The sequence below is a fragment of the Urocampus carinirostris genome, chromosome 4 (genome assembly GCF_059441175.1).
Source record: "Urocampus carinirostris isolate Australia breed hairy pipefish chromosome 4, RoL_Ucar_1.0, whole genome shotgun sequence".
NCBI classification, from domain to species: Eukaryota; Metazoa; Chordata; class Actinopteri; order Syngnathiformes; family Syngnathidae; genus Urocampus; species Urocampus carinirostris.
In genome coordinates this window covers 40038289-40050895 of record NC_142352.1, presented here as the reverse complement: position 1 = coordinate 40050895, position 12607 = coordinate 40038289, and the positions used below count along the sequence as shown (strand labels likewise).

The 12607-nt window shown below is 38.3% G+C and overlaps 1 protein-coding gene across 4 annotated transcripts in view; it reads left to right on the top strand.

Annotated features, from left to right (window-relative positions):
• The window catches only part of tcf12 (transcription factor 12), a 97278-nt gene extending 84983 nt beyond the window's left edge, over nt 1-12295 (top strand). For 2 of the 4 annotated variants that reach the window (XM_088334531.1, XM_088334529.1), the window contains 5 exons: nt 1233-1341; nt 1430-1574; nt 1682-1911; nt 4715-4862; nt 9041-12295. In XM_088334531.1, the coding sequence (XP_088190657.1) occupies nt 1233-1341; nt 1430-1574; nt 1682-1911; nt 4715-4851 (621 nt within the window). In that variant the 3' untranslated portion in view covers nt 4852-4862; nt 9041-12295. Of the gene's footprint in view, nt 1-1232; nt 1342-1429; nt 1575-1640; nt 1912-4714; nt 4863-4954; nt 5047-9040 lie in introns of those variants that run through there. The other 2 variants (XR_015850341.1, XM_088334532.1) reach the window with 2 other exon arrangements.
• Nucleotides 12296-12607: the final 312 nt, after the last annotated feature.

The window sequence follows — 12607 nt, the reverse complement described above, 5'->3', positions numbered from 1 at the left end:
CCTCAGTGTTTTTTTCTTTTCTAATTATTATTTCGCCTAGCAAAGGCCAGCAACCCACTGAAAACGAGTCCGCAACCCACTTTTGAGTCCCGCCGCCCGCTTGAGAAACACTGCTTAGACAGCCTCTTAAAAGTGTTTCTTCACGTTGATAAGGTTTTCGAATTAATACAAATGTGTATCCTGCCAGAGTTGTCAAATTAGGTTATCTGCAGAGTTAACACAGAGTTGCGTGCTTAAAGCTGACAGTTAAATTGCAACTTGTTGGCTGCGTGTTACTGGGCTGCAAATGTTGATTATTTTTAAGATACAGGATTCAACAAGTATCCTGCTAAATGATGAAATATTCAGGTATAAAATAATGCAATGATGAACAGATAGTTGGCACGCAGGATGCTGATACTGTGCTTTTCAACCAGGGGCCTTCATATTTATTCTGCATTTTAGGAATCTCCGACTTAGTGTGATATTGGCTTTAAGGGCCTGGACAAGTACAACTTTTCTTCTCTAAAGACTCAAGTTATAAAAATCTATGAAAAAATGTAGAAAAATAATCACTGTAAAATTATCTCGATCCGCCATTTTTCACCATTTTCGATAGTTTAATGTAGTGTTTTTATTATTTTTAAGATTTCTTTTTGGAGTCATACTTTGTGAAATAAATACTACTTTTAAAAAAGGCAAAGCTCTTTGTGATTTGCAATTTGCTTGGTTCTATTTTTTATTTTTTTAATAGAGGTTAAAATAATGTAAAATAAGAAAATTATCAAAAGTAAACAAACTATAATATCTCATCTCATTAGCTGCACCGCTTATCCTCAGTAGGGTCGCGGGGGTGCTGGAGCCCATCCTAGCAATCATCGGGCAGTGGGCAGAGGACACCCTGAACTGGTTGCCAGCCAATCGCAGGGCACACAGGGACAGACACCTCGCTCGCGCATTCACCATCCATCCAATTTCTGACTTGTTTATGCTCTGTAGGGTTGCCAGTGGCGTTGGAGCCCATTTTGGCCGTATTCGGGCAGTGGGCAGGGCACTTCTTCAGGCTGGTTGAAACGATTTGCCAATGGAACAATCGTTTGTGTTGCCGTTAATAGCTTTTAACAAACAATGTTAGCCCCTTTTTGTTCTACATATATTTTTCCCAAAATGTTTCTTCTGTGTGTGGTCTTGTGTTGTTGAAACTCCCGAGGTTGTCAACTTCCCGTCTTGACAATGAACTGTGTTTGTTGCAGGGGGCCTCCCATGCTGACAACACATCTAGCATGAACAGCCATGGAGGTCTGCCAAGCTCGTGCTCTACATCCAGCACGGAATTCAACCATCAAATGGAAGCCTTCAGAGGTCCGGCAGTTCTCATCTTTCTTTTTAACTTATTGTGTAGGCATCTTACCTCGACTTGCCTTATTTTCACCTCCCATGCTTCCTTCAGGCTTGGCTGGTCAGGTGGTGACTGCCTTAGCACTGAAGGTGGAAAAGCAGGATAAAGATGACTTAAATGAATCTCTCTCTGCTGATGACAAGTCGGATGATGAGAGCGACAGTCTAAAAACACCTCACGCTGGCACACGCCCAAGGTACCCAGTCTACAGGGCAACAGTATTTCTTGTTAAATTATGCATTTGTTCCTATTTTTATTTCAGCCAAGAGACAAACAACTCATAAACATGTTTTTACCCGGCAGTCTGACTGAAGACGAAGATTTGAATCCTGAACAGAAAGCGGAGAGGGAACGGGAGCGTAGGATGGCCAACAATGCTCGGGAACGCTTGCGGGTGCGAGACATCAATGAGGCCTTCAAGGAGCTTGGGCGCATGTGTCAGCTACACCTGAAGAGCGAAAAGCCTCAGACCAAACTGCTCATTCTCCACCAGGCTGTGGCGGTTATCCTCAGTTTGGAGCAACAAGTCAGAGGTCTGTGTTCAAAGCAGGGTTGCCAGTGACTCTCACTTGATGCACCTAGAACAGTGTTTTAGAGCAGGAGTTACGGGGATTTCTGTAACGTAACGGTGAATCTAGATTCACAGAACCCTCAATCGCCTGCATCGTATGGGCACCACTTCCTAAAATGTGTTTTGGGTAAGCGCAGCCTGGCGGTGCCCAGACCTCTCCAGGCAATTCTTTAGGTTGGGATTTGCTCCCCCACATGAAAGAATACTGAGGACAACAGTTAGCAGGAGAAAACCTCCTTATCTGACTTGTATACAGCAACTTGTAATTTTTTAAAATGGAATACAGTAGTCAAGGGTAGCAAGGTTTTGCCTTGTGCAAAATGAGACAATATCCCTAACCTTATTGTATTCCATTGGACTACTGCATTGGAAGCTGTTTTTTTGTCAAGCCAGTCAACGTTGTCCTATAAATTTTTGTGGAAAGAAAACTTGAACGGGCATCGTGCGATAGACAGTAGCATACTTTATATAGCCCTGGGGCCGCTTACAAACGAGAGTATAGCAAACGTGGAGAGACATGACCTGAAACAGCTGTGGAAAACAAAAGTGTTTCTAATTGGTTGTTCTTGCTTCTCAAAGTGTTTGTCGGGGGACCACCCGGAAATAGCAAGCTAAAACTTGCCAAAATAACTTTGCTGATATTACTAAATTGGATCTTTTCTTTCCTTTTGTTGGGGCGGTAATCATGATTTTTTTTTGGGGGGTTGTGCACCACCTACGCTGATCAATTATTGTTCCATATGCGTTTTATAGGATTTGAACGTGAAGCGAAACCTTATACATAAATTACACATTCATAAACTTTTAAATTTGTTAAATTTTAAAATTATTCTAGCAAAGGGATGGTACACAAATGATATTGTTTTTAAAAGATGAACATTTTTATTATGGTACAAGCATAAGGGCATATGTAAATGCTGTATATTCAAAAGTTACATGTAAATATAAGACTACTCCCCCTTTGATATCCAATCAAAACAATTTTCATTTGTAAAGCTCTTTCCAGCCAACGAATTATCACTCAAAGTGCCGTATAAACACATTCATTGTAAAATAGACAATAAATCCCCTGCTTTATCCTCACCCAACAACCTGAAACGTTTAATACTCACACACACACACACACACACAATGGTTAGAACAAAATGAATAATAACAAAAATAACGTACAGTTTTTGGCAAGGCACAGATTCACCATGTGAAATGGACTTGAATGAAGCTTATCCACATTGATAGGGATAGCAGCAGATGACCTCAGACATTAAACCACACATTTCAAATATGCCCCCACCCCACAGGAGGAATCACTAAAATAATAAAAACAAAATATAAAACAACAACTTTTGTCTCGTATCGCTGTCAAAAGACAACCCACAAGAGTCCCAGTCGGGCCGGAATTTTTGGTACATGAATCGTTGGGTTACTCCAAAAGCTATGGGAGGAGATAACGGTTAAATTGCGGCGGAAGAAGATAGATATAATAATAATAATAAAAAGATCTCGGCACAGCACTTGGCAATGTAGTTGTGCCTTGCTGAAGCTATCACAACTAATAATACATAATAATGATAATAATAATTGATTATCTTTGAGTTGGTTTATAGTTATGATAAACACAGCACAAAGATTTTAGGAACTCCAAATGTTTCATTCTTTTATTGAATAACTGCAATTCATACATCAACAGGGTTAAAAAAATAAATAGAAAAATGACGATTAAAACTGTCTCAGAACAAAATTCAAGCGAGTCAAATAAAAAGGCAGCAATGTAACAAAAAACAAACAAAATGTCAACATATCAATTATACCCTCTATTAGACAATATTTTAAAGATAAAGTCAGGAAGGTAAAAAATAAAATGATTTTACCACAACAACTGTTGTGGAGCAAAATTCGAGAAAGTAAAAAAATAAAATAAAAAAAACTGCAATTTAACGCTCACGCCATGGCTGTGTTGCCATAGTGACAACGGATTTACAGGTTTTTGTCCAGGAACAGTATCATGCTTACCTTTTTTGTGTTCAGCTCATTGCTCTCTATGGGATGAACTTTTTTCACGTCATGATGTAAATTTGTCACAGAAGTGGACCACTTTACCACACAAATGACACTTGGCATTGTCCTTTTCTGTTGTTGAATAAAATAGTCCACACTGCGCTGCATGTCCAATTTGCCTCCGCATATTTAGTTTCTGATCAGGTGCACGTGTAGATTTGGCCCTCTCTTCTGCCTGGCAGGTAAGATGCAGAGGCATGCCAGGTTGAGAGGGGCTAAACCTATCTATGTCAGTATCACAAATGGGCATAAACGTATGAGGTTGGCCAAGGGCGCTGTGTGAGAAAGAGGACTATCGACTTGTAGAAACACTGTTTTTATCAAATTTGATCAGGGGTGAAGTATCGACCTCAGGAAGATGGTATTGGGCCAATCTAAGTACTTTCTTGGTATCAATGATAATGAAATCAATGAAAATATTTAAATAAATCCGTCCACCCCTATTTTACGTACTAGTGTGAGTAGCACTGGAAGTAAGGTGTGTGAAGTGTCAATCCTCGGGTTCTGAACAACCTGCGCTACTCCCTGAGCCACAGCCACCATCACCTAGAGAAAGTTTTAGTTGAGCTAAAACAAGAGGCCTTTGGTCACTAACTAACCTAGACTGCAGAAAAGCTGACATTGCATCCTCAATATGTAGCATCATTACAGGTGGTTTTAGTTTCTGAAGTTAACATACATTTCTCCTACTCTGTTGACTGTTCTAATAGAGCGAAATCTCAACCCCAAAGCGGCCTGCCTTAAGAGAAGAGAGGAGGAAAAAGTGTCAAGTGGTTCCAATGATGGCCAGCACACAGGAGTCCACCCAAGCTTGACTGACACGTCCAATCCAATGGGACACCTCTAAGGCCCAGACAGGTACGCTTAGATCTGCAGTCAAACAGTCTTGCCATGATCTCCTGGCAAATGTGTAGGTCCGTCTCTCATTAAACTATCTCTGTCACCAACAGTCCAAAAGCCAAACTTAGTGTTTTTTGCCATATAAAACAACGGCAAAACATAACATCATCCCTTCACATTGGACAAGCAACAGTAAAACTAGGTAACGTTGGGCCACACTGGTTTATGAATCGCAAATTTAATCAACAATTGAAATGCTTGCCAATTTCCTTCCTTTTGATCATGTATCTGATTGAATGTCTATAGAGGTGGTGCACTAATAATCATTTCAAATGTTTCCAGTCCAAACAAGTGCTTTACAGTCTCCTAAAATTAGGATATTATAAGGTTATTCATTTTGTGTAATGCAAAAAAAATACGTCATACATTCTGGATTCATTACTACTCAACTAAAAGATTGTAAACCTTTAATTATTTTAGTCTTGCTGACAATGCCTTACAGCGTATTGGTATACTTTCTCATGAGTAATCCATTGTTTTTTGCGGAGGTTGCGCTCCAAAAAAGTCCCGCAAGTGTCCAAATCCGCAAAGTATTTTTTTTTGTTTTTGTATTACATAGCAGTAACATATAATACAGTGGTACCTCAGTCCTTAAACATAATGCGTTGTTGGTTGAGTACCGATTTGGTTGAGTACCGAAATATTTTTCCCATAGGAAAAAATGGTAAGCATTTTAATCCGTTCCACCCAAAAAAAAACTAAAATATTAAGAAAACGTGTATCTAAACAACATTAAAGACCGTAAATGTGAACATAATATATAATAAACATAAAAATCTCCTCTTCTCTTTTAATAATAAACCTGTCCATTTTCAGTTGCTTCTTACTCTTTCTCTCTGTGACTTGACATTGTCATTAAAAATGTTCCCTTTATCGCTGTTGTTCTTGGGACCCATGTTCAAAAGAAAATCAAAAGCACAAATTAGGAAAAAGATAACTTACTTAAAATGACGTACCCCTTCATTCATTGACGATCCGGATGGAAGTGGCGCTAAAGCTAGGCTAACTCGCGTCGCCGAGTGCATCTCGGCCCCACTCGGCTCCACTCGTTACGCGCCAAATCTCATTCGATTCGACTAGTTACGGCTATTTTGACTCTGCTATTTTCGTTTGGGCACCGAATTCCGTGTCGAGCATCCAAACATTTTTTGGGTCGAACACCGATTGGGTTGAGCACTGAGGCGGTTGAGGACCGGGGTACCACTATATATACAGCTGTAACAAATAACTACAGATGTAAATAAAAACACAGAACACCGAATTGCATTTGAATGAACGGATGGTCTTTATTGGCATTAAGACTCATTATACAATAGTACATTAAAATTAGAGGGCTTCTTCTTTTAGTGTAAGGAAGGGATGTAGAGAGCAACCAGCTTTCCGTGAGCTAGCAGTGGGTGACCTCAAATTAAGCCAGGTCTCTGTGATGATTAAAATGCAAGTACCACGAATGTAGCAGTTTCCAACAAGTCGTTGCTCTAGGTAATCCGTTTCATGGATAGTGGATCTGGTGTTGGTCATATACAGGCTCGGCAGTTGTGTCTTGTTATGTAGCCGAAGCAATAGGCTGGACCTGCAGCACCGATATTTCTTCATCTCCCGACGCCGCCTCAGTCTTTCCCCTGACCCGATTACAATCCGCTGGTGGTCAGCATTTCTTAGCGCTCTTCTGACATTTCTTACAGTTTGATTCAATTGATGAATTTCTTTTCAATGTAACGGGTCGCTAAAATACCAGCTGTAGCTGTGGTCAGCATTGACTTGATTTTATGTTTCATCATCATTCCAAAAATGAAATGACTTTATACATAATGTCCCATAATCCCATTTTTTATCTGTAATTATTTTAGCAATTTTATGAAAATAAAAATTGTCTCTTAATACCGTTAATACCTGCTTTTGTCTCTCTTTAATATTTGAATTTTTAGGTCTATCATCTTACATTGCTAAATTAAACACACAACTAGACAAGAGACATATATTTCAGGTCATGAGGAGATGCGATCAGCTCAAGTCCTCATCCTCATTTAGACCAGAACCTCAACAGCTCCCCTTCTTTGTTACAAACAGTTCAGTCACAGAATTCGTCAGGAATAACTAAAACTTCAAGGGGACACAATCATGAAAAGGGGAACATCAAACAGACTCCGGCATCAAACCAGCATTACAATGCAGCTCCTCTGGACAATGGTTGATGAGCTTGAGCAGTTCTGAAGATTATAAGACTCTGGAGTAAGGAAAATAATTTACTCAACTAACAACTTTAATATTTGTAGCAAATGCATTATAAATTTACAATAAATCTATCACTGTCTTTCTGCATCTCTCACCTTTCAAGCAAATCATCAAAAAGCCAAAATGTTCTGCCAGACCCCTTCGGTTGGTCAATAGACCCCACAACTATAAAATGCCTCTTGCATTGTTGGGTACTGATTTGATCCACGGGTATTAAAGCCTGGCCAAAAAATCAATTTCATTTGAAGGACCAAGCCTGAACGAACCCGAATTTTCATGTTTTAGCTGTGAGGACTCAGTTGGAGGGGGGCTTCTCTCTCTCTCGTTGACTTTTTTCTTAATTAACCACCCGCCATTATTTGTTGTTTCCTATTCTTTGTGGAGGATCGGCACGATGGATTCAGTCCCCCAAGCGCGCGTATGCGAGCCCTTTACCTGAGCGAGGGACTGAATCCATCGCGCGAATCCTCCACAGAGAAAAAGAAACAGAGAACTGTGAAGGGGGGACAATATAAGAAAGTAAGCGAGAGAGAAGCCCGGCCTGAACCCGATTGTAATGATTTACATTTTAGGGCCATCCTGACTTCAATTTCACGTTGAGCTCGGGCTTAAGAACTTACGTCTAGTTTGATTAAAACCATAACACAGGAATCTGGTAGACCCCTTTTGGTTTTTTGAAAGTTGGGTCAAATCGAGACCCAATTATTCAATTTATCCCCAATTTGCGGGGTGAATGAATAATCTACCAAACAAACCAAAAATGTGGTTGCTTTTTGTTATAATAATTTCATTTTACTCAAACTGTTGCCCTCAAATACGTTCGAAAGTTTGTTAAGTACTTTTTCTTTTGCTTATTGTATTTGTTTTTTTTAATTTGGTTGTTTGTAAAACCCAAACATTTGGTGTAATCACCTACCAAACAACCCAAAAGTGGTGAAACTAGGACATTTCAACTCCTAATTCAACTGTGTTACGTGTTTAACCCCATAACATGGGTGAATTAATAATTTACTGAACACCCCAAAAACTGGGTTGGTTTTTGAATTGTTATTGTGGTCTGTGCAGCCCTTTGAGACTCCTTGTGATTAAGGGCGTCACAAATAAACATGACTTGACTTATTTTATATCGACTTAAATTGTTGGCCCTTGAAGAAAGTTTTAAATGTCCTTTTAATCTAGTTGGTTATTATACCCAAAAGCTCGAATTAGATAAATAACTAACAAAAAAAGTACATAATCGTGTAACATTCTGTTAATAATATAATTTGTCGCAACATTTCTGATCAAATAACTCAGAATAAATAAACCGGGCTATTGTCTACCCAGTAGGGTGCTGTGAATTTCACACCTAGGCCTTTAGCTCCAGTCGGTATTAGTGATATGTCGTCCACGAACAACCAGCTCTATGTGTTGGCTCTTGGAAGTAAAATTTCCTATTTATTAGTGAGGACTCGGATAGAGGAGAGGTGATTTAGTGCGACATTTAGCCAATCACACTTTGTGAAACAGGTTACGTTTCCCAACACCCACTAGCAGGCCCTCATACGTGTGTTCATTTTTGCTCTCACACTTAATCTCATACTCTCACAGATACACAACTATAGACAGTCAAAACCATGCACAAACACCACTATACCAGTGTTCATTTTACCTCTGAAAAGTGATGGGTCCCGGGGACTCGCATGCTCAAAAATCTATGGGTCCCAACAGAGATCTATGGGTCCCCAAAATTTAGTGTTATCGAGGTTGAAATTGTAAATCGGTGACAAATATATAATATAAATCTATATATTCATTCCGTTTTAATCATCAAATTATTAATTCATTTTCTTCATCAAATTATTGATAAAGGGATAACCACAAACCTGTCTTTTTTTCCCATTTTCTCCTTTTTTTGACAGATCCGACAATTGGAACATTTCAAGCGGTCTGAGATGGCGACCTGGCCTCCCTGTAACGGACTGAAATGGCGTTCCTCTCCTTTTACGTCACTTTGCAAGGGAGAATCGAGCACCAGGAGCCAAAAATCACACGAGACTCACACAATCCAGTCCCAGACTGACAGGGAGCCCGCCCGGCATTCCGTCCTCATATTTTCGCCCCAAAAAGCGAGAAGAATTTTCTGCACGTATTACGCCGATCTTCAAGAAATTTTTCGCTTCTGAACAATCAGACTTTGGGATCTCATCCAACTCCACATGGAGGTTGCCTCGTGCCTAAAACCAATTGACGAATGCATTGTAACAGCAACTTTTATCCTTTTTGTTTTAATTTATTGTCAATGAGCTTAATATGTATGTCTTAAAGGAAAATGTATACAGTTTTTAGTTTGAACTGTAGCTCTCCAGTTTGGGAAGTAGTTAATTAAAAAAGTGAGATTGGCTGTGTTCGGAATCACTTTCAAGCAGAGGTGGGTAGAGTAGCCGAAAGTTTTACTCCGGTAAAAGTACTGTCACTTCAGAATAATACTACTCAAGTAGAAGTAAAAGTAGTCATCCAAATACGGACTTGAGTAAAAATAAAAAAGTACTTAGTACAAAAAATTGAAGTACTGAGTAACTGTAGCAACATTGTATTGATTTATTTAAAACCACCATTCAGATCATCAAATGATCAAAGTCCACCCGATTAACAAAAAAATACATTTAATTTAAAAGTAGATTAAGATAATCAACGTAAATTCAAGTGCTTTAATAAACAATAAAATAAAAATTGTAAAAATCAAATTGATAGATTAAGAACAACAACTATATATATATGTATATGTATATATATATATATATATATGTGGGTCAGCACGGCGGATGATTGGTTAACTCGTCTGCGGCACAGTCCTGAGGTCATGGGATCAAATCCAGCCACCAGCCTTCCTGTGCAGAGTTTGCATGTTCTCCCCGTGCTTGTGTGGGTTTTCTCCGGGCGCTCCGGTTTCCTCCCACATTCCCAAAAACATGCATGTCAGATTAATTAGCCAAATTGTCCCTAGTTGTGAATGAGTGAGTGAATGGTTGTCTGTCCCTGTGTGCCCTGCAAATGGCTGGCAAATAGTTCAGGTTGTCCCCTGCCCACTGCCCGAAGATAGCTGAGATGGGCTCCAGCACCCCCGCGACCCTACTGAGGATAAGCGGTGCAGATAATGGATGGATGGACATATAATGTGTGAGGCTAAATTTATGCGCACTGCGCATACAGCGCAGTAAAAAAGCCTTCCTATGTACGTATTTAATGTAAAAATATGTTTTTAAAACAGGAAGGTGAAATTGGAAACGCTGGATGGTTGAGGATAATGCCTTTGAGCACCTTGCCAAGTGTGCCACCGAGCGTGCAGTGACATGGGCTGTGATGCGTGTGAAGGGGACTGAATCCATCGCAAAGAAAAATAAACAGAACAATGACGGGTGGATAATAAAAACGTCAGTGAGAGAGAAACCAAACTCGGACATAACGATTAACATTTTAGGCCCAACTAAAGTAATAATTGTGTGAAATAAACTTTCAAATATGCTCTATTTATTCATTTGATAACTTATGGTTAATTCATATTATTTGACTTGGCCAATAATGCTTTTAGGGGAAGGATAAAAAGCCTTTTCAGTGGAGCCCTGAGTACAGGTTTAACTGTACACCGCACAAGAGAATCTATGCTGCTTGTATTTCTACATTTTCTCTGTACCATTCTGTTTGCACAGTTTATGTTGGAATAGCCGATACTCAGATAGATATAACTTACTCCCGGGTACTAGTTAGCAGGTTTTGTTTTTCTCCATGCACCTTTCTGGTGAATGAATGGATTCCGAACACAGCCATGATTTTGTTGGCCCTTGGTGCCTAATATTTTAATATTTTAACAAAACACTTAAGTCCCCTTATATGTAATATATTTTATATTTAATTTGCATAATTCTTGTTTCTACACGTGTAACCAAGAGTTTATTTTATTTTCAGTTCAATTTTATGCATTGAATGAAAAAAAAAACCTCACATTTGACTGAAAGTTCCCATTTATTTTACATTGTAGTCAGTATAAACTGCTAAAATACATTGAATACAGTAATACTGCATTCCCAGTTGTGTTGGTAAGTAAAGGGAAATTATTTAGCCATATCGTATTCTATGTAGTAGAGATACAGACCCTGGCATTTGATTTATGCTTTTAAAGAAATAATAGCAACCACTCTTTTTCTGTTTGACTGATTAGATTATATATTAGTCTAAATACAAAAATGTGTGTGTCTAACCATTTTTTACCACTTCCAGTTTTATACTGTAGTGTTAAGTCCTAATAAGGTAAACTAGACTTAATATTTTAGATTTATTTTTTTTGAGGAAAATCATTTTTTGTCCAACTGTAGCACAACAATGAACAAAATAATCATATTTTGGTGGCGTCTATGACTATGCTTTGGTATGCATGTTTTATAAGTTCTCGCTTTGTATTTCATTTAGTTGTCTGTATATTGTCTCCTGGGACTTTAGTGCACAAAAAAAGAGACATCAGTTCGGCTAGAAGTTTACATTCAGAATATATCATTGATTAGTTGAGTTTGTCCTTTTGTGTTTGAGTGAATTATTGGTCATTGTGTGGCCTTTTTGCTCACAACAGTATTCATATGTGTGTACTCATGTTCTTACCTCTGTATGCATTACTATTCCGTGCTGCATTTTTCTTTCCAACTTAATATGTTCCTCTTTCTATTTCATTCGCCAGGTTGCTGTATTCCCACTTGCTTTTCCCTTGTGTTATATAAGGAACATCGAAGGAACGTGGTTAAAAAATGTTTGGATTATTTTTCACTGTAGTTATGGTCTTTTATACTGTAAGAATATTTCTTAAATTCTAAATATGACTCTTTCTAGATTTTTGGAAAGCAAAATTTTTGAGTAAAAAGTTTCTTACTTTATTTTGCTATATTAGGTAGTAAAATGTATGCAGGTGCATAACCACAATCTGTTTTTGTTTTTGCCAGAAATGTCAATGCCATTTTAAAATCTCGTGGTTGACTGAAAAACTATTGTGTCAAAAACTCCAAACATGTTGTCAGTGAACATCTCGTAAATGCGGCAAAAAAATTACGGTTTTCTGCGTTTTTTTTCTTTACAGAAAACATGATGTATATAACATTTATGTTGCAATAAATGTGCCATCTTTTTTTAAACCTGAATTGGTTGGCTATTTTATTTCACCTTGAATAAAGTTGTAGGCTTCCTTTTAAAAGGCTTACATTTTCTTGTCCATGTATCCAATGTTTATGAAAGCTAAGGAGTGATAATGTTTTCATTTGGGATGTAAGTACAGTATAGTGTATGTGTGTATATATATATATATATAATATATATATATATATATATATACGGAGTGAAATATGGGTGTCAATTATTTGAACAAATATTTGATCGACCAATTATACGGATGGGGCTATTTTATTCTTTACCTAACTTTGTCTAGCCTTTTTGAAGCACCACATACG